The sequence below is a fragment of the Rhinolophus ferrumequinum genome, chromosome 15 (genome assembly GCF_004115265.2).
Source record: "Rhinolophus ferrumequinum isolate MPI-CBG mRhiFer1 chromosome 15, mRhiFer1_v1.p, whole genome shotgun sequence".
NCBI classification, from domain to species: domain Eukaryota; kingdom Metazoa; phylum Chordata; class Mammalia; order Chiroptera; family Rhinolophidae; genus Rhinolophus; species Rhinolophus ferrumequinum.
This window is the reverse complement of record NC_046298.1, coordinates 49924862-49948090: the sequence shown is the minus strand read 5'-3', so window position 1 is coordinate 49948090 and position 23229 is coordinate 49924862. Positions and strand designations below refer to the sequence as shown.

At 41.7% G+C, this 23229-nt stretch overlaps 1 protein-coding gene across 1 annotated transcript in view; it reads right to left on the bottom strand.

Moving 5' to 3' along the window:
- Nucleotides 1-4724: 4724 nt before the first annotated feature.
- The window catches only part of LOC117035449 (zinc finger protein 17-like), a 32799-nt gene continuing 14294 nt past the window's right edge, over nucleotides 4725-23229 (bottom strand). Inside the window, 4 exon segments of the mRNA XM_033129309.1 lie at nucleotides 4725-8024; nucleotides 9110-9293; nucleotides 21903-21941; nucleotides 22057-22285. Of these exon segments, the coding sequence (XP_032985200.1) occupies nucleotides 6700-8024; nucleotides 9110-9293; nucleotides 21903-21941; nucleotides 22057-22285 (1777 nt within the window). The 3' untranslated portion in view covers nucleotides 4725-6699.

The window sequence follows — 23229 nt, the reverse complement described above, 5'->3', positions numbered from 1 at the left end:
TTTTCTACAGAAACATTGAAGGCCAGGAGGGAGTGGCAGGAGATACTCAAAGTGATGGAAAACAAAGGCCTACAACCTAGATTGCTTTATCCAGCAAGGCTATCATTTAAAGTTGATGGAGAGATAAAGAACTTTCCAGAAAAAAATAAGCTAAAGAAATTTATTACCACCAAGCCAGCATTGCAAAAAATACTAAAAGGACTTCTGTAAATAGAAGAAAGATCAAAACAACCTAACTACAAATTTAAAAATGGCAATAACTATGTACCTATCAATCACTTTCAATGTAAACGGATTAAATGCTCCAATCAAGAGACATAGGGTGGCTGAGTGGATAAGAAAGCAAGACCCTTGTATATGCTGTATACAAGAGACTCACCTCAGAACAAAAGACACACACAGCCTGAAGGTGAAGGGTTGGAGTAAGATGTTTCATGCAAATGGAAATGAGAAAAAAGCTGGAGTTGCAATACTTATATCTGATAAAATAGACTTTAAAATGAAGAACATATTAAAAGATAAAGATGGGCACTATATAATAATAAAGGGATCGATCCGACAAGAGGACATAACCCTAGTAAACATCTATGCACCCAACATAGGAGCACCTAAATATATAAAACAGGTACTGACTGACATAAAGACAGAGATCAACAGTAACACTATCATAGTAGGGGACTTCAACACACCTCTGACAACAAGGGACAGGTCTTCCAGACAGAAAATCAATATGGAAACAACAGCCTTAAATTATACATTGGACCACTTGGATTTAATTGATATTTTCAGAGCATTTCACCCCAATGCTGCAAAATACACGTTTTTCTCAAGCGCACATGGAACATTTTCCAAGATAGACCATATGTTAGGCCACAAAACAAGTCTTGATAAATTTAAGAAAATTGAAATCATACCAATTGTCTTCTCTGATCACAATGCTATGAAATTAGAAATGAACTACAGGAAAAAAAACTGGAAGACACACCAATTCATGGAGGTTGAATCACTTATACTAAATAATGAATGGGTCAAGCAGAAGATCAAGGAAGAAATCAAAAGATATCTCGAGACAAACGAAAATGAAAACACGACGACCCAAAATCTATGGGATGCCGCGAAAGCAGTCCTAAGAGGGAAATTCATAGCATTGCAGGCCTACCTAAAGAAACAAGAAACATCACTAATCAACAGTTTATCGTCACACTTAAGGGATCTGGAAAAAGAACAGCAAAATAAGCCCAAAGGGAGCACAAGGAAGGAGATAATAAAGATCAGAGCAGAAATAAATGAAATAGAAACCAGAAAAACAATACAAAAGATCAATGAATCCAAGAGTTGGTTCTTAGAGAAGATAAGCAAAATTGACAAACCTTTAGCCAGACTCATTAAAAAAAAGAGAGGACCCAAATTAATAAAATCAGAAATGAAAGAGGAGAAGTGACAACAGACACCACAGAAATACAAAAAGTTTTAAGAAATTACTATGAGCAACTATATGCCAACAAATTTGACAATCTGGAAGAAATGGACAATTTTCCAGAGGCGTACAACCTTTCAAGGCTAACTCAAGAAGAAACAGAAAAACTGAATAGACTGATTACCACCAGGGAAATTCAATCAGTAATCAACAAGCTCCCAACAAACAAAAGCCCTGGACCAGATGGCTTTACAGGTGAATTTTACAAAACGTTCAAAAAAGAATTATCACCTATTTTCCTCAAGCTCTTCCAAAAAATCCAGAAGGAGGGAAGACTCCCAAACACTTTTTACAAAGCCACTATCACCCTGATCCCAAAATCAGACAAAGACACCACAAAAAAAGAAAACTACAGGCCGATATCTCCAGTGAACATAGATGCAAAAATCCTCAACAAAATATTAGCGAACAGAATTCAGCAATACATTAAAAAGATCATACACCATGATCAAGTGGGATTCATCCCTGGTATGCAAGTGTGGTTCGACATCCAAAAATCAATTAATGTGATACACCACATTAACAAAATGAAAAATAAAAATCACATGATCATATCAATAGATGCAGAAAAAGCATTTGATAAAATCCAACAGCCATTTATGATAAAAACCCTTAAGAAAGTGGGAATAGTGGGATCATATCTCAACATAATAAAGGCCATATATGACAAACCCACAGCTAACATCATACTCAACGGGGAAAAGCTAAAACCATTCCCCCCTAAGATCAGGAACAAGGCAAGGTTGCCCACTATCTCCGCTTCTATTCAACATAGTGCTGGAAGTTCTAGCCACAGCAATCAGACAAGAAAAAGAAATAAAAGGCATCCAAATCAGTAAGGAGGAAGTAAAATTGTCATTATATGCAGATGATATGATACTATATATAGAGAACCCTAAAGACTCCACCAAGAAGCTATTAGAGCTGATAGATGAATTTAGTAAAGTAGCAGGATACAAAATTAATATTCAGAAATCAGTTGCATTTGTATATACCAATAATAAAACATCAGAAGGAGAAATTAAAAAAACAATCCCATTTACAATTGCTCCAATGACTATAAAATACCTGGGAACAAATTTAACCAAAGAAGTAAAAGATCTGTACTCAGAAAATTATAAGACACTGAAGAAAGGAATGAAAGAAGATATAAATAGATGGAAACACATATCATGTTCATGGATAGGAAGAATTAATATAGTTAAAATGTCCATACTGCCTAAGGCAATATACATATTCAACGCAATTCCTATCAAACGACCAACGACGTTTTTCACAGAAATAGAACATATAATCCTAAAATTTATATGGGACCATAAAAGACCCCACATAGCCTCAGCAATCTTGAGAAATAAGAACAAAGTGGGAGGTATAACAATACCTGACTTCAAATTATACTATAAGGCTACAGTAATCAAAACAGCATGGTACTGGCATAAAAACAGACACATAGATCAATGGAACAGAATAGAGAGTCCAGAAATAAATCCATGCCTATATGGCCATTTAATCTACGACAATGGAAGCAAGTATGTACGATGGGGTAAAGACAGTCTATTCAATAAATGGTGCTGGGAAACCTGGACAGACACATGCAAAAAAATGAAGCTGGACCACCTCCTTACACCATATACAAAAATAAATTCAAAATGGCTTAAAGACTTAAATGTAAGATCTGAAACCATAAAATACCTAGAAGAAAATATAGGAAGAAACTTCACAGACATTACCCAGAGTAAGATTTTTACTGATATATCCCCTTGCGCGAGGGAAGTAAGAGAAAAAATAAACATGTGGGAATATATCAAACTAAAAAGTTTTTTCACAGCAAAGGAAACCATCAATAAAACAAAAAGGGATCCTACTGAATGGGAAAAGATATTTGCCAATGATATATCTGATAAGGGATTAATATCACAAATCTATAGAAAACTCACTCAACTCCAAAAAAACAAACGACCCAATTAAAAAATGGGCAGAAGACTTGAAGAGACATTTTGCTAAAAAGGACATACAGATGTCAAACAGACATATGAAGAAATGCTCAACCTCACTAACCATCAGAGAAATGCAAATAAAAACCACAATGAGATACCACCTCACCCCAGTCAAAATGGCTATCATCAATAAATCAACAAACAACAAGTGCTGGCGCAGATGTGGAGAGAAGGGAACCCTTGTGCACTGTTGGTGGGATTGCAGATTGGTGCAGCCACTATGGAAAACAGTATGGAGGTATGTCAAAAATCTGAAAATGGAACTACCCTATGATCCAGTAATTCCACTCCTAGGTATCTATCCGGAGAAATCCAAAACTCCAATTCAAAAATCTTTATGCACTCCTATGTTTATTGCAGCACTATACACAATAGCCAAGACATGGAAACAACCGAAATGCCCATCGGTAGATGACTGGATTAAGAAACTGTGGTACATTTATACAATGGAGTATTACGCAGCCATAAAGAAGAAAGAAATCTTACCATTTGCAACAACATGGATGGACCTAGAGAACATTATGTTAAGTGAAATAAGTCAGACAGAGAAAGATAAGTATCATATGATCTCACTTATACGCGGAATCTAAAGAAAAGACTAAGTGAATGAACTAATCAGAAACAGTTTTGGAGACAAAGAGGAAAAACTGAGGGTTGCTAGATGGGCGGGGGGGGTGGGGGTAAACTGGAAGGTGAGGGGATTAGAAAACAATCAGTAACCACAAGCTGGCCACGGGGTTTTGAAAATTAATCTGGGGAACATAATCAATAATGTTGTAAAGATTTTGTAGTGTATCCGACAGACACGTGTCCCATTAGGGAGACCATCTCAGGGAAGATGTAGATGCCTGATCATTGCACTGTACACCTGAAGCTGAACAATAATGAATGCCAACTATAATATTATACATATATATACATATATATATATATATATATATGTATGTATATATAGGTATGTATACATTTACAATAGGGATAGTACAGCATTGGGAGTGGAGATAGTGGAAATGGGATGGCTTGGTGCGATGTCAGAGAGATAGTAGATGGGGGCGGGGGGGGTCCACAGTGTGAGGGATATAAATGATAAACGTCTAAATAAAAACAAACAAACAAACAACAAAAAAAAAAACTCATAGATACAGACAATAGTTTAGTGGTTACCAGAGGGTAAGGGGGTTGGGGGGTGGGAGATGAAGGTAAGGGGGATCAAATATATGGTGATGGAAGGAGAACTGACTGGGTGGTGAACACACAATGTAATTTATAGATGATGTGATACAGAATTGTACACCTGAAATCTATGTAATTTTACTAACAATTGTCACCCCGATAAATTAAAAATAAATAAATAAATTTTTAAAAAAAGTGTGTAGTGGCAGGAATTCAAAAGACTACAGCAATTTTAGAAAGTTTAGCACATAAACATTTCATCTCCCTGTGACTCAGGATTGCACTGCCACGTGTGAAAGAAATACTGTAAGGAATACACGTTCATGGTGAGTTTAATAAGCTTATTTGTGAAACTGCAAACAAACCACTCAATCCCATTCATCCATTAAGAATTACATGAAATGGTAGTATATGTAAACAGTACAATATATTTCATTAATAAAAATAAATAAATAGTTATTCACATCTATATCATGAAGAAACAGACAAATATGAGCAAACACATTCACAATTCCAAACCTGGGAATACAGGGACAGAGGTCACAACATAAATATGAACGGTTGAGGGTTTGATGTTTCATGGTTTTCACGTGCTAATACTTACCAAAACTATACGTTTTAAATATCTTGTTTTCTTATAACCCAATAAAAAGCTGTAATAAATGGGTTCACAGCAAAATCTGAATCCCCTTTTGGGGAAATAGGAATTTGGCAGTTAACTCCATGTAGCCTCTCAACCATGGAGCTCTGCTCCAGTAGGAATAAAAGATGTCTTTTGCCGGGACTTCCAGGGTGGGATTATCATTCTCATTTCCCCCACTACGCAGGTGCAGCTGGCCTGGAGATGCTATGGAGCTTTTCATAAGTCCTCACAATGTCTGCAAAAACCTCTTAAACATCCTATGGAACATTTGTGGGTGCAACTTTGGAAATGGAACATTCCCTGTCATTTTCTCCTGTCTCTCACTCCCTGTTAATTCACTAAGTATGGTTCCCACCTACCTGATGCCGAGGGTAAAAATTTTACAAAATTGGGGCATGACAATCACCGGTGTAAAAAGGAATTATGTATGCTGCTCCAAAACACGGGTGATCCCTCACGTTTGTCCTCTTCTCAGGGGCCCACAAAAAAATCCTGACATCAAGGATTGTGGAGGGTGGGGGCCAGCTGATGATCATTTTTCGTCGAACCCTAATTTGAGAAGGGTGTAAGCACCCTGCTTTTGCTCCCTGCCTGTTGATTTCACTGGGTGGAAAAGCCTGGGCTGACTGCCATCTATCATCCAGTCTGGAACAAACCAACTGTCAGCCCCTGTGCTTCCCCAGGGGTGCCCAATGCTGACACTGAAGATGTGTTCTGGCCCCAAGTGGGGGAAACGGAGCAGATCCCCATGTGCGGTGCACGTCCCTGACTTTGCACTGGGCTCAGACACATTGAAGAAAAAACCCTAATCTACAGCTCACAGGGCCCTGTAGTCTGTCCCAGGCAAAGAGCGGAGCAAAAATATTCCTTGCTCTGATACTCTGCCCACTGAGGCAGAGAGAATTTGGGGCATCCACAGAAGCTGTTCACCTCTTCATCCTGGAAGAGTTCAATTCCCTCTCAACCTAACTACACGAGTGAAAGAAACCCCCAAGATGAAAGAGGGCTTAACTTTTCTTAGTCATGACACAGGCCAGAGCAAACTGAGGCAGGGTGACTTGGAAGCTAATAAAATCCATCACATATACGAACCTCTGCAAGCCCCCAGCATCTGCTTGGTCAGACCTTGTTCGGCCCATGTCCCAGTTAGACGGGAGACAGGACACTGCCCAGAGGCTCTGGGGATGGGACAGCAGAGGTCACCTACCCTGATCACACTGAGGTGACTGATGCACCATGTGGGGTCAGGGACATAAATGTGGCAAGGGCCTGGGCAGCTTAGAAAGGATAACAGCTCCTTAAGAACTTCCTCTAAACTGGCACTCATAGGCTGTGTCCACACTTGGATGTCCAGACAGAGCATTCAACTTCAAGCTGATGACACCCTGACAAACGTTCTCTTGTATGTATTAGAGGGACAGCTCATTGTGAGGCCTTTTCCCACTGTGAACTTTCTCATGTCGACTGAGGTGAGGCCTTCAGCTGCAAGTTTTCCCACACTTGCTTCATTCTTGAGGCCCAGCTGGGCTGTGAAGCTTCTGGGGTTCCAGCACAGCAGAGCCCTGATTCAGGACTCCCCCACACTTGCTACACTCGTGAGGCCTGCATCTGCGGTGCTGAGTGAGTTGGCTGCTCTGGCTAAAGAATTCCCCACAGTCACTGCACTCGAAGGGTCGTTTGCCTGTGTGAACTCTCTGGTGTTGAGTGAGGCCAAAGCTTTGGCTAAAAAGTCTCCCACAGTCACTGCATTTATAAGGCCTGGCTCCTGTGTGGACTCTATGGTGCTTAATGAGGGTAGAGCTTTGGCTAAAGAGTTTCCCACACTCACTGCACTCGTAAGGCCTCTCTCCAGTGTGAATTCGCAGGTGTTTAATGAGGCTGGGGCTTTGGTTGAAAAACTTCCCACATTCACTGCACTCATAAGGCCTTGTTCCCGTGTGGACTCTCTGGTGTTTAACGAGGTTGGAGTTAGAGGTAAAGAATTTCCCACAGTCACTGCATTTGTAAGGCCGTGACCCACTGTGAATTCTCTGATGTTCACTAAGGCTGGAGCTTTGACTAAAGAATTTCCCACACACGCTGCACTGATAAGGCCTCTCTCCAGTGTGAATTCGCTGGTGTCGAACAAGTGTGGGTTTGTTGCTGAAGGCCTTGCCACATTCGCCACATGTGTACGGCTTCTCTCCTGTGTGGGTGCGCTGGTGCTGGACAAGGATGTGTTTGTAGCTGAAGGCTTTCCCACACTCGCTGCACTCGTATGGTCTCTCTCCTGTGTGCACCCGCTGGTGCTGAGCCAGTCTGTATTTGCGGCAGAAGGCCTTGCCACAGTCACTGCACTTGTAGTTCCTCTGTCCACTGTGAAAGGTTTCCACACATGTGCTGGCCTTTGGGGGCTTGCCCAGGGCAACGGGGAAGGCCTTCCCAGCCTCCCAGCACATGGAAGGCTTCTCTGATGTGTGGACTACGCGGCTCCTCAAACAGGAGGCCTGGTATGTGTTCCCGCTAAAGAGTTTCCCTCTTCTGTGCTGCTTCCGGAGCTGGTGTCGTTTCCCACATGCCCCAGACAGTTTCTGCCCCGGGAATTCTCCCAGGTCAGCAGCTAGATGCAAATCACTTTCCAAGGCCAGGCCACACACCTCCCAGCAGGGATAGGCCTGTGCAGTATTTCCCTGTGACACTTCTTTAGAAACATTCTGCTCAGGTGCCTCTTCATCCTCTGCTTCATGCCAACCACCTGAAAACAGGACAGGTGGGGTCAGCAGTGGCCCAGAACAATCCAACTCCAAAACCAATACCTCAAAGCAGAGAAATGCCCCTCAACTTCATGTAAACTGGGTTAGGAGGTGGCAGCCCCATCACAACCAACACACAAAATGTGTCCAACAACCAAGGTGGAAATCCATGGGATTTCCAGAACAAGGGAGCTGGGGGCAGGCTGAAGAAGGGCTCTGTGCAATACTGGACCTCTAAATGTCATAGAATGGGGGCACTCACCAGGCAAAAGACACAAGGAGACAGGTCCATAACTCATGCCTCTGGGAACGGTTTTCACCAGGGCCAATATTACTACGTACACGTGGGTGGTGTGTGGGTGCTGTGTCCAGGCCCAGGAAAGTCTGACTGACACTGAGTAGCTGGTGCTCAAGGGCTATTTTAAGGAGAGGTGCAGACCCTAAGGTGACACATTAAGGGTAGGACAGTGAGGGGAGGGAATGAGAGAGGTGAGGGATAATCCTGAGTCAGAAGTCAGAGTAAAAATGACAGGAGAGCCAAGTGTCAAGAATGGAGAGGAAAGATACAGAAACGAGGTAGTTGCTGTGCCGAGTATGTTTCTGATATGACCTGAACCCAGGCCTATCGCATCCTCCCCCTGGTGCCAACCACCAGGTTGAGGTACACTTTGAGCACCCCTTGCTGTGCCTGGATTTGGTCATATTCCCAGGGTTCTCCTCTCAGCTCCAGTTAAACAGTGCCATGTTGGGTCCTTGCAATTCCCAATCCTGGTACACTCAGGAACCAGAGAATGTCAGCGAAAAGGGGGCAGAACCTGGAGCGCAGAGGTAGCAGGGAGCCAGGGAGTGGCCAAAGTAGCTGGGATGTACAGGGCCAACCCCAAGTATCTTGACACAAGCCTTCACTGGAAAAGCTTCAGGGCAGCTGGTGCCAGGTCTATTTCTGACAGGAGGCAGTAAACATGAGGAGCCTTAGTAGCTAAGGTAGGGAAGCCGGAGGTTGTCCAACTGTGAAAACAACACAGCTGTCCCTTGGGAAAAATGGGAGGGGCAGAGAGCAGCCAGGGCATGGGTGTGAGGGCCTTACCCAACGACACAACAAGTGCAAAGACCTCCAGCATCACATCGTGGTACAGGAGTCTCTGAGCCTCGTCCAGAAGTCTCCACTCCTCCTGGGAGAAGTACACGGCCACGTCCTCAAAGGTCACAGAGCTCTGTGATGATGGGGACAATTGTGTCCAAAAGCAGCCTCTTGCCCCAGGAACCCATATCTACTCACATTCATCTCTTAATCACTGGGTCCAACCTGCAGCAAAAGGTAGCCAGACAGATGCTCTCCAAGCTCTGGGCCTGAGACACAGGGCCCCCCATCCCTCTCCTGCAAGACAACAGGCTCAGAGGCCCTAGAATCATGCCTTCTGGACACGATCAAAATTGGGCCCACCCTTCTTTCTTCAGCTCCCAGTACCACAGCCCTGGGGCAGGTAGTTCACATTTCTTTCCCACATGTCCGTCACGTGCTGGACTGCCATCATGAACCTGACCTACAAATTTAGCAGTTCTCTGGCCTCCTCACATACCCTTCTGGACATGACATCCAGAAAGTGCTTAGCAAATGCAACAGGGTCCCATTTTATGCCAAACCTCCAGCTTCAACCTTAGTCACGTGGAACCATGTGCAATGTGCAGAACCACACAGCCTCCTCATGTCTCTTCAGCAGTTACAATCTTTGGGCACATTAACACCCATTCAAATCTGTACCCACATGACACGCCTGAGGTAAGCTCATCTGACATTCTAACAACAAGACCCACCACACAACCCACTGGAGCATAGGAATTAGAAGCACCAGCCCGACTTCACTATCATCTCCACTTCCCCATGAAAACCTGGGCCACCTGCTAGACTTCCCATCCCAACACCTTCCCACTGATGACTTCTAGTCTTCCTTGTCTGTCTTTGTGACACCTAACACCCTCACCCTCATCAGTTCCTTAAGCAAATGACTGTCCTCCTTTGTTCTCTAATGACAGTGGCACCATGACTTGGATGGTACATTTTGTGTGTCTCCATCCTGAGGCCCTGCCCAGCACTCTGGGTTCTCATGTCCAGCTGTGGACTCGTCACCTGTACTTGGGAGTGTCTGGAACATCTGAGATTCAACATAGCCAAGAACTAATTCCTAACATTCTCACTGAAAAGTACTGCTACCACTAACTTTGTCACCTTAGTTGAAGGCACTTTGCATCCTCCCAGTGATCTGTGACTTCTCTGTCACCCTCAACATTATAAAATGGGATCAGGCCAACTTAAAAAACAAATCCAAATGACAACTATTCCTCCTGTCTACCCCAGTGTATTCTGTGCTCTTCACCCAGGGGTAGCCTGTTAAGACTACTTTTCTCCTCTGCTCCAACAAGTCCATGGCTGCCATCACTCTCATGCTGCCTTTGTAGGCAGGACATATGCCCACCAGACATAGAGAGACCTTACAGTTACTTATCACAAACACTCCCATCTCAGTCTCATCTCTAAACACATGTATAAACTGAACCTTGTACCTCAGCCAATGTTTCACACCTCATGCAATTGTGTGCCAAAATGGGAATGTCTTAATCTCTGGCCTGGACTTAGAAACCTGGGTTTAGGATTGCTCTGGGGTTGCCAGACACCAACGGCAGGAAGAGATGCAGCAAACGAGTTCCAGGACACCTGATATGCACCTGTGGAGGGTCCATAAGTGCTTCTGCTGAAAGCGGGACCTAAGGGAGGATCAGAGCTTTGTTACTTTCACTTTCATCATGGCCACAGACAAAAAAACAAAGATGAGTGATTGAAACACTTAGTATTTTAGGTGAAAAGAAAAATAAAGCATGTAAAAGAGAGGAGAAAATGTTTATGGACTTGTGCCATGAAACCAAGTGCCAAGCCCCTCCATAGGGGTCATAGTTGCTGTGCTTAGTAGTAGCATTCACAAACCTAGTGTAGTGTGGCAGAACCCCCAATCAGCCAGAAGAGAAGGGGGACTCATTGGACCAATGGTGGCTGCAGATGCAGTTCACTGGCCACCATGGCTCTAGCAAACACAGGAGGGGAAGAGAAGTTGGGCTGCACTGTACCTCCCTGTCCTTTCCTCCCTCCCCATCATGTCAGAGCCCCTAGAGCTGGCTAGGAAGTTGTAAACAACCCATTGGTGATGCCATTGCTGGCGGTCATTCCAGGGGTGCAAGCGTGGTTCAACATATGCAAGTCAGTTGATGTGATACCCCTCATTAACAAAATAAAGGATAAAAATCATATGATCATATCAATAGCTGCAGAAAAGCATTTGACAAGATGCATCAAAACATTCAATTCAATGCATAGAGAAAGAAAGTACCTCAACATAGTAAAGGCCATATGACAAACCCTCAGCTGATATCAGACTCAATGGTGAAAAACTAAAAGCTTTCCTCTAAGATCAGGAACAAGACAAGGATGCCCACTCTCACCACTGTCATTCAACATATCGCTGGAAGTCCTAGCCACGGCAATCAGGCAAGAGAAAGGAATGACTAAATTATTTGCAGAAAACATGACTTTTTATATAGGAAACCCTAAAGACTCTACTAATAAACTAGAAGAAAGAATAAACAAATACAGCAAAATCGCAGACACGAAAACCTGTAGTATCCCTATATACTAACAACAAGATATCTGAAAGAAAAGAAAACAATTCCATTTACAACCCCAACAAAAAGAATAAAATACCTAGGAATAAACTTAAGAAAGGATGTGAAACATTCATAAAAATGGCGGCGTGAGGTAAGCCTCTTGAAATCTCCCCTAGAATTTACAACAAATCGAACAACAATAACTCCACAAAGGACTCCCTGCACAGCAGACAGGCAAGACAAAGAGGCCCACTACTGAATTCACCTAAAGGTGGGCGAATTGCGTGAGCTGGGGAGGAGGGAAGGGAGAAGTGCGGCGACGGGGCGTGCAGGAGCAGGACCCAGACCGAGCTCAGTGCTCGGAGCTCGTTGCATCCCGGAGCTACCGCAGCTGCGGGAGAGGGAAGAACTTGGATTGCTAGGGCTCCGCTTATGGCCCACAGGGCTGAGGGGACAGCATATAACACGGCTGAACCCAACGCTCACGGCAGAGACCTCGGAGAAAAGACTGAGAAAAGAAGGCTGAAAATGGTGGTTTAAGACCTCACTGCTGCTGAGAACGGAAGCCTTAGGCACTTAGACTAGCCACACCCCCCCTACCCTCCCAGAGCTCGCCCCACCCCCACCTGGCCGGTGCTAGAAGCAGAACAGTAGCAGTGTCAGATCAAAAGAACAGAATATTTGCAGTTCTGAGAACTGTGGTCCGCAGACACGACTCGCAGCCCAACTAGTTCCGGCAAAGGGGAGGGAGCTGTGGAAGCAGGACCGGCTGTGGTGGTGGTCGCCGCCATTGCTCTGGGCCACCTCTCACAACTCACCCCGCCCCTGTCCCCAACTATCTGGGCAGATCCCTGCAGGAGTAAACAGAACTGCTGAAACACACGGGCTCTGAATCTGGTACAGGAAGAGATTTGGAACTTCAAAAGCTCTCCAGATCCCCCCACAGAGGTGGCGCCCTATGACCCAGACGAACAGTTCACAGAGGAGAAGCCTGCCTTCCAGGGAATCCCCGCCATTGTGTAAGAAGCCGGAGTAGTGCAGACAAAACCTAACACTACAGTCTGAGAGAGAATAAAAGGCTGCAGTCAGAGAGAAAATAAAACATTCTCCCAACACCTACTGGAAAACAAAAGAAAAAACTCTTCCCATCAACCTGTTGCAGAACCCACTCCTATAGATGTCTAGGAAGAGAAATAACAAATCATTGATTGCCATGAATAACCAAGGCAACAAGACAGCTCAGAAAGAAAATGAAAAGTTTACAGAAAATGAACTTAAAGATATGGAAATATGTGATTTAAATGACAGAGAATTCAAGATTGCAGTTCTGAAAAAACTCAACGAGATGCAAGAAAACACAGAAAGGTAGTTTAATGAACTTAGAAACAAAATCAAAGAACAAAAAGAACATTCTAACCAAAGAGACTGAAATTTTAAAAAAGAACCAAATAGAATTTCTGGAGATTAAGAACTCAATAAAAGAAATGAAGAATGAAATAGTCAACTTAAGCAGTAGAATTGACCAGATGGAGGAAAGAATCAGTAACATCGAAGATAGAAATCTGGAAATGACACGGATGGAAGAAGAAAGAGACTTGAGACTTAAAAGAAATGAAAGAACTCTACAGAAACTTTCTGACTCCATCAGAAAGAGCCACATAAAAATAATGGGCATACAAGAAGGAGAAGAAAGAGAGAAGGGAACAGACAGTATATTCAAACAACTAGTCAATGAGAACTTCCCAAGCTTGTGGAAAGAACTGGATCCTCAAATCCAAGAAGCAAATAGAACACCTAATTACCTCAACCCCAATAGGCCTCCAAGGCACATTGTATCGAAGCTGTCAAAAATCAACAACAAAGAAAGAATACTCAAGGCAGTCAGGAAAAGGAAGATGGTAACCTACAAAGGAAAGCCCATTAGATTATCATCAGATTTTGCAGTATAAACTCTACAAGCCAGGAGGGAGTGCAATCAAATATTCAAACTATTGAAAGACAGAAATTATGAGCCAAGAATAATATATGAGGCAAAGATGTCCTTTAGATATGAAGGAGGAATAAAGACCTTTCCAGAATAAAGTCGCAGACGTGAAAACCTGTAGTATCCTTATATATTAACAACAAGATATCAGAAAGAAAAGAAAACAATTCCATTTACAACCCCAACAAAAAGAATAAAATATCTAAGAATAAACTTAAGAAAGGATGTGAAGCTGAGGGAATTTTCTAACACACAACCTGCACTACAAGAAATACTGAAGGAGGCTATTTGAGCAGCATAAACAGGGATAATTTGTTACAACCAAAACATAAAAGGGGGGAGAGTAAAGGCCTGAACCAGAATATGGGAATGGAGAAAGTAAGCATGCTGAAGAAAATGGAATACTCTAAATATGAAGCTTTTTTTACAAAAACTTAATGGTAACCACTCAAAAAAAAAATCCAGAACTGAAATATATAATGTAATAAAATAAGAAACAGAGGGAAAAACCATAGAATACCACCACACAGATATAATAGACAACAATAAAAAGACAAAGAAACAATGGAAACAAAGTCTTACCAGAAAACCAAAGATAGAATGACAGGAAATCCTCACATATCAATAATCACCCTAAATGTAAATGGACTGAAATCACCAATAAAAAGGCGCAGAGCAGCAGGTTGGATCAAAAAAACTAAACCCAACCACATGCTGTCTCCAAGAGATACATCTCAGCTACAATGGTATCCAGAGAAAATCAGATTAGCCATACTGATATCAGATGAAACAGACTTCAGGATAAAAAAGGTAATAAAAGACAAAGATGGACAATTTCATTATGATAAAGGGGACTATACAACAAAAAGACATAACAGTCATCAATATTTATGCCCCCAATCAGGGAGCACCAAAATATACCAAGCAACTACTAACAGAACTAAAGGGAGAAATTGACCAAAACACAATTATACTAGTGGAGCTAAATACACCATTGACACCTATGGATAGATCATCCAAACAAAGTAAATAAATAAATAGGAGCCCTAAATGACACATTACGTGAAATGGACATAATTGACATTTATAGAGCATTTCATCCTAAAACATCAGACTATATTTTTTTTCTAGTGTACATGGAACGTTCTCAAGGATAGACCATATATCGGGACATAAAACTTAGCCTCAGCAACTTTAAGAAGATTGAAATCATACCATGTGTATTCTCTGATCACAAGGCTTTGAAATTGGGTATCAACATCAAAAAGAAAGCAGGAAAAACCACAAATACATGGACATTAAACAACATACTTTCAAGAATGACCGGGTCAAAGAAGAAATTAGAAGAGAGATCAAAAGATACATAGAAACAAATGAGAATGAAAATACATCCTACCAAAATTTTGGGGATGCAGCGAAAGCAGTTTTGAGAGGGAAATTTATATCATTACAGGCTTATCTCAAGAAACAAGAAAAATTCCACATAAATAACTTCACGTTTCACCTTAAAGAACTAAAAAAAGAAAAACAAATGAAATCCAAGCTCAGCAGAAGAAAAGAAATAATAAAAATCTGAGCTGAACTAAATGATATAGAGAATAAAAATAGAAAAAATTAATGTGACAAAGAGCTGGTTCTTTGAAAAGATTAATAAAATTGACAAAACCTTGGCTAGACTCACTAAGATAAAAAGAGAAAAGACACTAATAAACAAAATCAGAAATAAAAGAGGGAAGTTATTACGGATGCCACAGAAATATAAAGGTACATCCAAGAATACTATGAAGGACTATATGCCACCAAATTCAATAACCTAGAAGAAATGGACAGGTTTTTAGAAACATATAGCCTTCCTAGGCTGAATCACAAAGAACTGGAAAATCTAAACAGACCGATCACCAATAACGAAATTGAATCAGTCATCCAAAACCTTTCCAAAAGCAAAAGTCCGGGACCAGATGGCTTCACTAGTGAATTCTACCAAACCTTCAAAGAGGATCTAATACCTGTCCTACTCAAACTCTTCCAAAAAAATTGAAGAAAAGACAATACTCCCTAACTTGTTTTATGAGGCCAACATTACCCTGAAACCAAAACGTGGTAAGGATAACACAAAAAAAGAAAACTACAGATCAATATCTCTGATGAATAAAGATGCAAAAATCCTAAACAAAATTCTACCAAATCGAAAGCAACAACGCATTAAAAACATTATTCATGACGATCAAATGGGGTTTATCCCAGGGGCACAAGGATGGTTCAACATATGAAATCCATCAATATGATACACCACATAAACAAAATAGAGGACAAAAATCATATGATTATATTAATTGATGGAGAAAAAGCATTTGACAAGATACAACATCCATTTACGATTAGAACACTAAATAAAACAGGTATAGAAGAAAAAAACCTTAACATAAAGGCCATATGTGACAAACCCTCAGCTAATCTCATAATTAACGGTGAAAAACTGAAGTCTTTTCGCTACGTTCAGGAACACGACAGGGCTGTCCCCTATCACCTCAGCTTTTCAACACAGTGTTGGAAGTCCTCGCCAGAGCAATCAGGCAAGAGAAAGAAATAAAAGGCATCCAAATTGGGAATGAAGAAGTTAAATTGTCACTCTTTGCAGATGACATGATGCTTACATAGAAAACCCTAAAGACTCCACCAAAAAGCTACTAGAAACAATCAACAAATACAGTAAAGTTGCCAGCTACAAAATCAACGTACAAAAGTCCATTGCATTCCTATATACTAGCAATGAAATCAAAGAAAAAGAAATAAAAAAAAACAATTTCTTTTGCAATTGCAACAAAAAGAATAAAATACCTAGGAATAAACTTAACCAAGGATGTGAAAGACCTCTATGCTGAAAACTATAAGACATTTTTTAAAGAAATTGAAAAAGACACAAAGAAATGGAAAGACATTCCATGCTCATGGATTGGAAGAATCAACATAGTTACAATGACCGTATTACCCAATATACAGATTTCATGCAATCCCCGTCAAAATCCCAAATGGCAGTTTTTAAAGAAATAGAACAAAAAATCATCAAATTTGTATGGAACCACAAAAGACCCTAATAGCCAAAGCAATCCTAAGAAAAAAGACCAATGCTGGAGGTATCACACTCCCTGACTTTAGCTTGTACTTCAGGGCAACAATAATCAAAGCAGCACGGTATTGGCAGAAAAACAGACACACAGACCAATGGAATAGAATTGAGAACCCAGAAATAAAACCACATAAATATGGACAGATAATCTTTGACAAAGAAGCAAAGAACATACAATGGAGAAAAGACAGTCTCTTCAAGAAATGGTGCTGGGAGAATTGGAAAGCCATGTGCAAAAGAATGAAACTGGACTGCTATCTGTCACCATGTACCAAAATTAACTCAAAATGGATCAAAGACCTAAGCATAAGACCTGAAACAATAAACTGCATAAAAGAAAATATAGGTCCTAAACTATGGACCTTGGGTTCAAAGAGCATTTTATGAATTCGACTCCAAAGGCAAGGGAAGTAAAAGCTAAAATAAATGAATTGGACTATCATCAAACTTAAAAGCGTCTGCACAGCAAAAGAAACTATGGACAAAATAAAGAGGCAACCAACTGAATGGGAGATTTTTGCAAACAACGACTCCAGTAAGGGGATAATATCCAAAATATACAAGGAACTCATGCAACTCAACAACAAAAAAACAAACAACCCAATTGAAAACATGGGCAGAGGACCTGAAGAGACATTTCTCCGAAGAGGACATACAAATGGCAAATAGACATATGAAATAATGCTCAACATCACTAATCATCAGAGAAATGCAAATAAAAACCACAATGATATATCACCTCACACCAGTCAGAACGGCTATCATCAACAAGACAAATAGTAACAAGTGTTGGAGAGGCTGTGGAGAAAAAGGAACCCTCATACACTGTTGGTGGGAATGCAGACTGATGCAGCCACTATGGAAGGCAGTGTGGAGGTTCCTCAAAAAATTATGAATAGAATTACCACATGACCCAGCAATTCCTCTCCTGGGTATCTACCCAAAAAATCTTGAAAACGTTTATCCATAAAGACATGTGTGCTCCAATGTTCATTGCAGCTTTATTTATGGTGGCCAAGACATGGAAACAACCAAAATGGCCTTCGATAGATGAATGGATAAAGAAGTTGTGGTATATATACACAATGGAATACTATTCAGCGGTAAGAAAAGATGATATAGGACCATTTGTGACAACATGGATGGATCTTGATAGTATAATGCTAAGTGAAATAAGTCAGACAGAAAAAGTGGAGAACCATATGTTTTCACTGATATATGGTATATAAAACTGAAAAGAACAAAAGAACAAGACAAACAAATGAAGAAACAAAAACTCATAGACATAGACTTTATTTTAGGGGTTATCAGAGGGTAACGGGATCGGGGGGCTCTATAAGAGGGTAAACGGGGTCTAATATATGGTGATGGAAAGAGAACTGACTCTAGGTGGTGAACACACTGTGAGATATAGGTAATGTATTACAGAATTGTACACCTGAAGTCTATGTAACTTTATTAACAATTGTCACCCCAATTAACTTTAATTAAAAAAAAAAATCAGGAGGGATATCTTGACTGCAGAGGTTCCCTCTGAGGGATCACAGCCTGGGGCACCAGTGCTGGCAAAAGAGGCCACCATAACATCTGGCTATGAACCCAAAGTGGATGGCTCTGTGTGAGATGGAGAGAGGCTGGAGTCCCAGGTGTTCCTCTTGAGGGGTCCACATATGGACTCACGAGCTCTGGGCGCCCGTGCAGGGAGGAACTGAATTTACTAGCTTCAGGGTGAGGGCAGGAGAAGCAGCTCCCTCCTCGGACCGAAGTACTGGCAAGTACCACTACCCATATGGGGAGCAGGCACCAAATCCTCGCTCTCCATTAACCTGGCTAAAACCTTTTACCACACTGAACCTAACTCACAGGCCTGGCCCGAGCCACTTCCAGCAGCTCTTCCACACAAGCGGCCTGCTTCACCTCATGCTACAGACTTTCCTAAAATCTCTCAAAAGTCCACAAACCCCAAACAAGTTGTGGGAGGCCCTGTACCTCTTGCTAAGTGGTGATAAGCCCAGCACAAGTGGCAACCAGTCTCAACTTGCATTGTACCTCCCGTCAAGAGGACCCAAGCCTTACATAAGTGGTTGCCATTCTTGGCCTGGAACGTAGCTTCAACTAAGTGGCCACAAGCCTGGCACAAGTGGTGGCTGACCTCAGCACCCATTGTGGTGCCCACCAAAGGCTCCCAAGCCTGGCACTAGTGGCAGTAGGCCTTGGTTCACAGCATAGTCTCTCCAAGGCCAGCACAAGTGGCAATTAACCACAGATCACTTTGTAGATGCCAAGAGGTGGCCCCAAGCCAGACACAAATGACAGCTGACCTGGGCCTGCACCAGAGTTCCTCACAAGAGGCTCCAGAACCAACACACCTGGTAGTTGGCTTCAGAGCACCACCCAACCAGCTCCCCAAATGTACACGTGAAGAGCTCACTTGGCTGGCACCAGTGCCCCACTCCAGTGGACTCTCACTCCATGGAGGTCAGTCAGACTGAGGAGCAACAGCAACCTAAATTCAACTGCAACAGCAGGGCACACACAAGCCACACCCCTAGAGCACCTGGCTCAGGTGACCAGGGAGACTGCACCACTGGGCCTCACAGGACACCTCCTACATAAGGCCACTCTACTAAGACCAAGGGACATAGCAGATCTACATAGTACCTAGAAGCAAACACAGGGAGACAGCCAAAATGAGGAGACAAAGAAACATGTCCCAAGTGAACAAACAGGACAAAATCCAGAAAAAGAACGAATGAAATGGATACAATCTACCAGGTACAAAGTTCAAAACAACGGTTATAAAGATGATCGATGAACTTAGGGGAGGAATACATGAACTCAGTGAGAACTTCAACAAAGACAGAGTAAACATAAAAAAGAACCACTCAAAAATAAAGAATATAATACCTGAAATAAAGAACACATTAGAGGGAATCAATATCAGATTAAATGAAACAGAGGACTGAACCAGCGATCTGGAAGACAAGTTAGCAGAAAACACACAATTGGAACGGCAAAAAGAAAAAAGAATTTTAAAAAGTGAGGCGAGTTTAAGGGACCTCTGGCACAACATCAAGTGCACCAACATTTGCATTATAGGGGTACCAGAAAAAGAGATTGAAGCAAGGGATTGAAAGCCTATTTGAAGAAATGACAGAAAACTTCCCTAACCTGGTACTGTAACAACTGTATTAAATGTCAGAGGAGTAGCAGATTGAGGAGGGGACGGGGGTATCTTTGTGAGGGGTGTAAATGTCTAACTATTATGCTGCTTTGTACACCTGAAACAACAGCAACAACAAAAAGCTAATGGTAGAGACTACAGAGCTTATGAAATGCGTCATGTCTCTATGGATCTTGATTTATGGCTGCAGTGGTGATATAGAGCATCAGAAATGGCAGCTTTTAATTAAATTGTTCTGAAGCAATAGACTATCCAAACAGCAAAATACAAATTTAGGCCTCCAGTTGATGCACAAAGAGTAATTTCAGCTGAATAGGCTAAATTGGGAAAGCAAAAATTATCTCTTACAAGTTAACAGAAAACATTTGTGACATATGTAGTATAGATTTCTCAAAATAAAAAGCACTGCAATAAAGACATAATAAATCCAACTACATTAAAATAAAGGACTCCAATTATCATAATTTATCATAAAAATTGAAATGACAAGCCATATAGTTGAAAAAATTTTTGAGCCTTCTATAACTGTTAAAATTAGCATACGCATAAGTAAATGGTTTAAAAAGTTAATAAATTATCCTACAAGTTAATGAGAAAAAAAAATCAATTCAAAAACAGAGTGAAAAACTCTTGTGCGTACACAAGAATTCCAGATGCAAACAAACAACACTTTCTAAAAATGTAAGTTAAAATAAAACCCATCCAACTGGCAAAACTTAGTGAGGCTGACACCCCCAAGTGTTAGCAAAACTGTAGAAATTAGTAAACATCGTAAACTACTAGCTAGTGTATAGATTGGTAAAATTTTGGAAAACAGTTTGGCATTATAAAGTTTAAACCATTGACCACTTCTAGAAAACAATTTCTTTTATAGGATAGACAAATGGGTGCTTATAAATACCCCCAGAACACATGACAGGTATGGCTACAGTGGCAATGTGTAATAAATAGAGAAAATATAGGCAAAAACATAAACAAAGAAAAGCCTTCACCAAGAAAATACATATAAAGACATTTCATAGAACACGGCACAGAAATGAAAGACATGGGTAAAATTAGAATAGATTCTACAAATGAATACACATCATAATCCTTATCAACATGATTCCATTCATAGAAAAGTTGAAAACAGGCGAAACTATGCTCATCTGAGTATTCCCGCATAGTCAGTAAAACTACCATAAAAAGCAAGGAAATGCTTACCTGAAACATCAGAAAAGAGCTTCACTCTGGGGACTAGGATAATGTTTTGGAAGGACTGCACTGGTGGTTTCTGAGGTCCTATTTATATCCCATTTCTTGACCTGGGCAGTAAACAGATATTAATTTTAGAGCTGGTTATTCAGCTGTACATGTAAGTTTTGTGCAATTTTCTTCACTATTTCGAAATTCAGAAAACCCAAATTTGAGGGTGGAGGGGGTTGCGGTAAATAAATATGAGACTTACATTAAGAGAACAGTCATTAAGAACAAAACTATGAATTTTTTTATTGGACCATACGCATTGTTATAGCGAAGTTAATTGCCTGTGGCTTTTTTTTTTAAGTATCAGAGTAACATTGGTTAATAACATTATATAAATTTAAGGTGTACAAACTTTATAATACGGCGTCTGTACACTTCATTGTGTGCTCACCACACAATGTCTTCTCTCACCATATATTTGATCCACTTTACATTCTTCGTAGAAATGTTCCTTAATGAAATATATTGGGCTAACAATGGTTAATAACATAAATTTCAGGTGCACTACTTTATAATACGACATGTGTACTGCCCTTGTATGCTCACCACCCAAAGTCTAGTCTCCTTCCGTCACCCTATATTTGACCCCCTTTACCCTTTTCGTCCTCCCCCCACCCCCTAAACTATGAAATTTTAACACAGAATAGGAAAGGGTTGGATGAGGGCCTGGGGGAGGCAGCATTTACCTGAATCTGACCCTTCAGCGCAGCCACCACACCCGGAACCTGTGGGAGGAACGGGGCGGGGACCCGGGTACCACCGAGCGACAGACTCGCCCCAGAGCAGTGGGCACAGCGTTGTCCTGGTCTGGTTACCTCAGGCGGGCCCAGCGCTCCGAACGTTCAGATCGCTGGACAGATCCGAGTTTGCAAAATGACACCGGAGGAAGACAGCGGAAAACCCGCCCAGACGCCGTCTTCTCGCACGGAAACGCCTCTGCTGAGCCTTCATTGGCCCAGTGCCGCCGACGCAGTACCTTCCGGGTAATGTAGTTCTCAGCGCCACAGGCCTCAGGGAACTGTCCTCAGCACCAAGGCGGAGGGACGCCGTGAAGGGGGTATCTGAAGCTCTGAGCAGGGCGCGGGGTTTCACGCCTCTTAAAGGGGACGTACCCAGATTTCCGTGGGACTTAGTCTGTGCTGACCACAGAAATGTACAGAGACGTATCATTTCTGATGTTCCCCAAAGCTACAAAGCCAAATAGGCACATGAGCTTCACTGTCACTCAGACACAAAGTGCATTCACCCATAGCTGGGATATGATGACTGTCTTATTGCTCTTCGAATCCATGTCGACCGGAGCTTTAAAATTAACTGGATGAGTTTCACTTTTAGGTTGAGGTCAAGGGAGCAAAGACTGCAGACAGGGCCATGGCGGGAAAGGCAGGAGACAAGGCCACTGGATGAAGTACAGAGAAGGGATATGAGACTGCCCGAAGCAGGTGGGCGTAATGCGCTGTCTCTGGTTCCAGTTCCCTCAGAAAAAACATACAGCTTAGGAAGCGACCCTAAGTGAGAATTTCTTACTTCATATCCTGATAGGTACTATTCAATTTATTTTTAGATGCTAGGATCTATCTATAAAGAACAGTGATTTACCACATGCCATTTCCTGCCAGGGCAGGTGACTCTGTGGTCAGTCACAGTATTTGGAAAGGGGGTACCTGAACCCTGACATAAAGGTTGGATGACATGATCTCCTTTCCGTGCTGGGAGGTAAATATAATTTCACCAGCAATGGCAGTGACTATGCATGGGGAGTTGAGATTATCTCAGAGAAATATTTGTGAAATGTTGAAATTGCTGAAATCAATGATTATTTAGTTATTCAAAGTCGGTGGCCAAAATAGCTCTTGGCCAATGTGAACAAAGTATCTCAGTGAAATGTGAAGGGACACTTAAGTCTGAAAAGTGAGGGAATGAAGCTGGTTACACAGGAAACTTGGCTAGCCTGAGGTTATGACTTTCTCAATTGTGATTTATTATTTCAATCATGTTTTAGTACACTGAGCA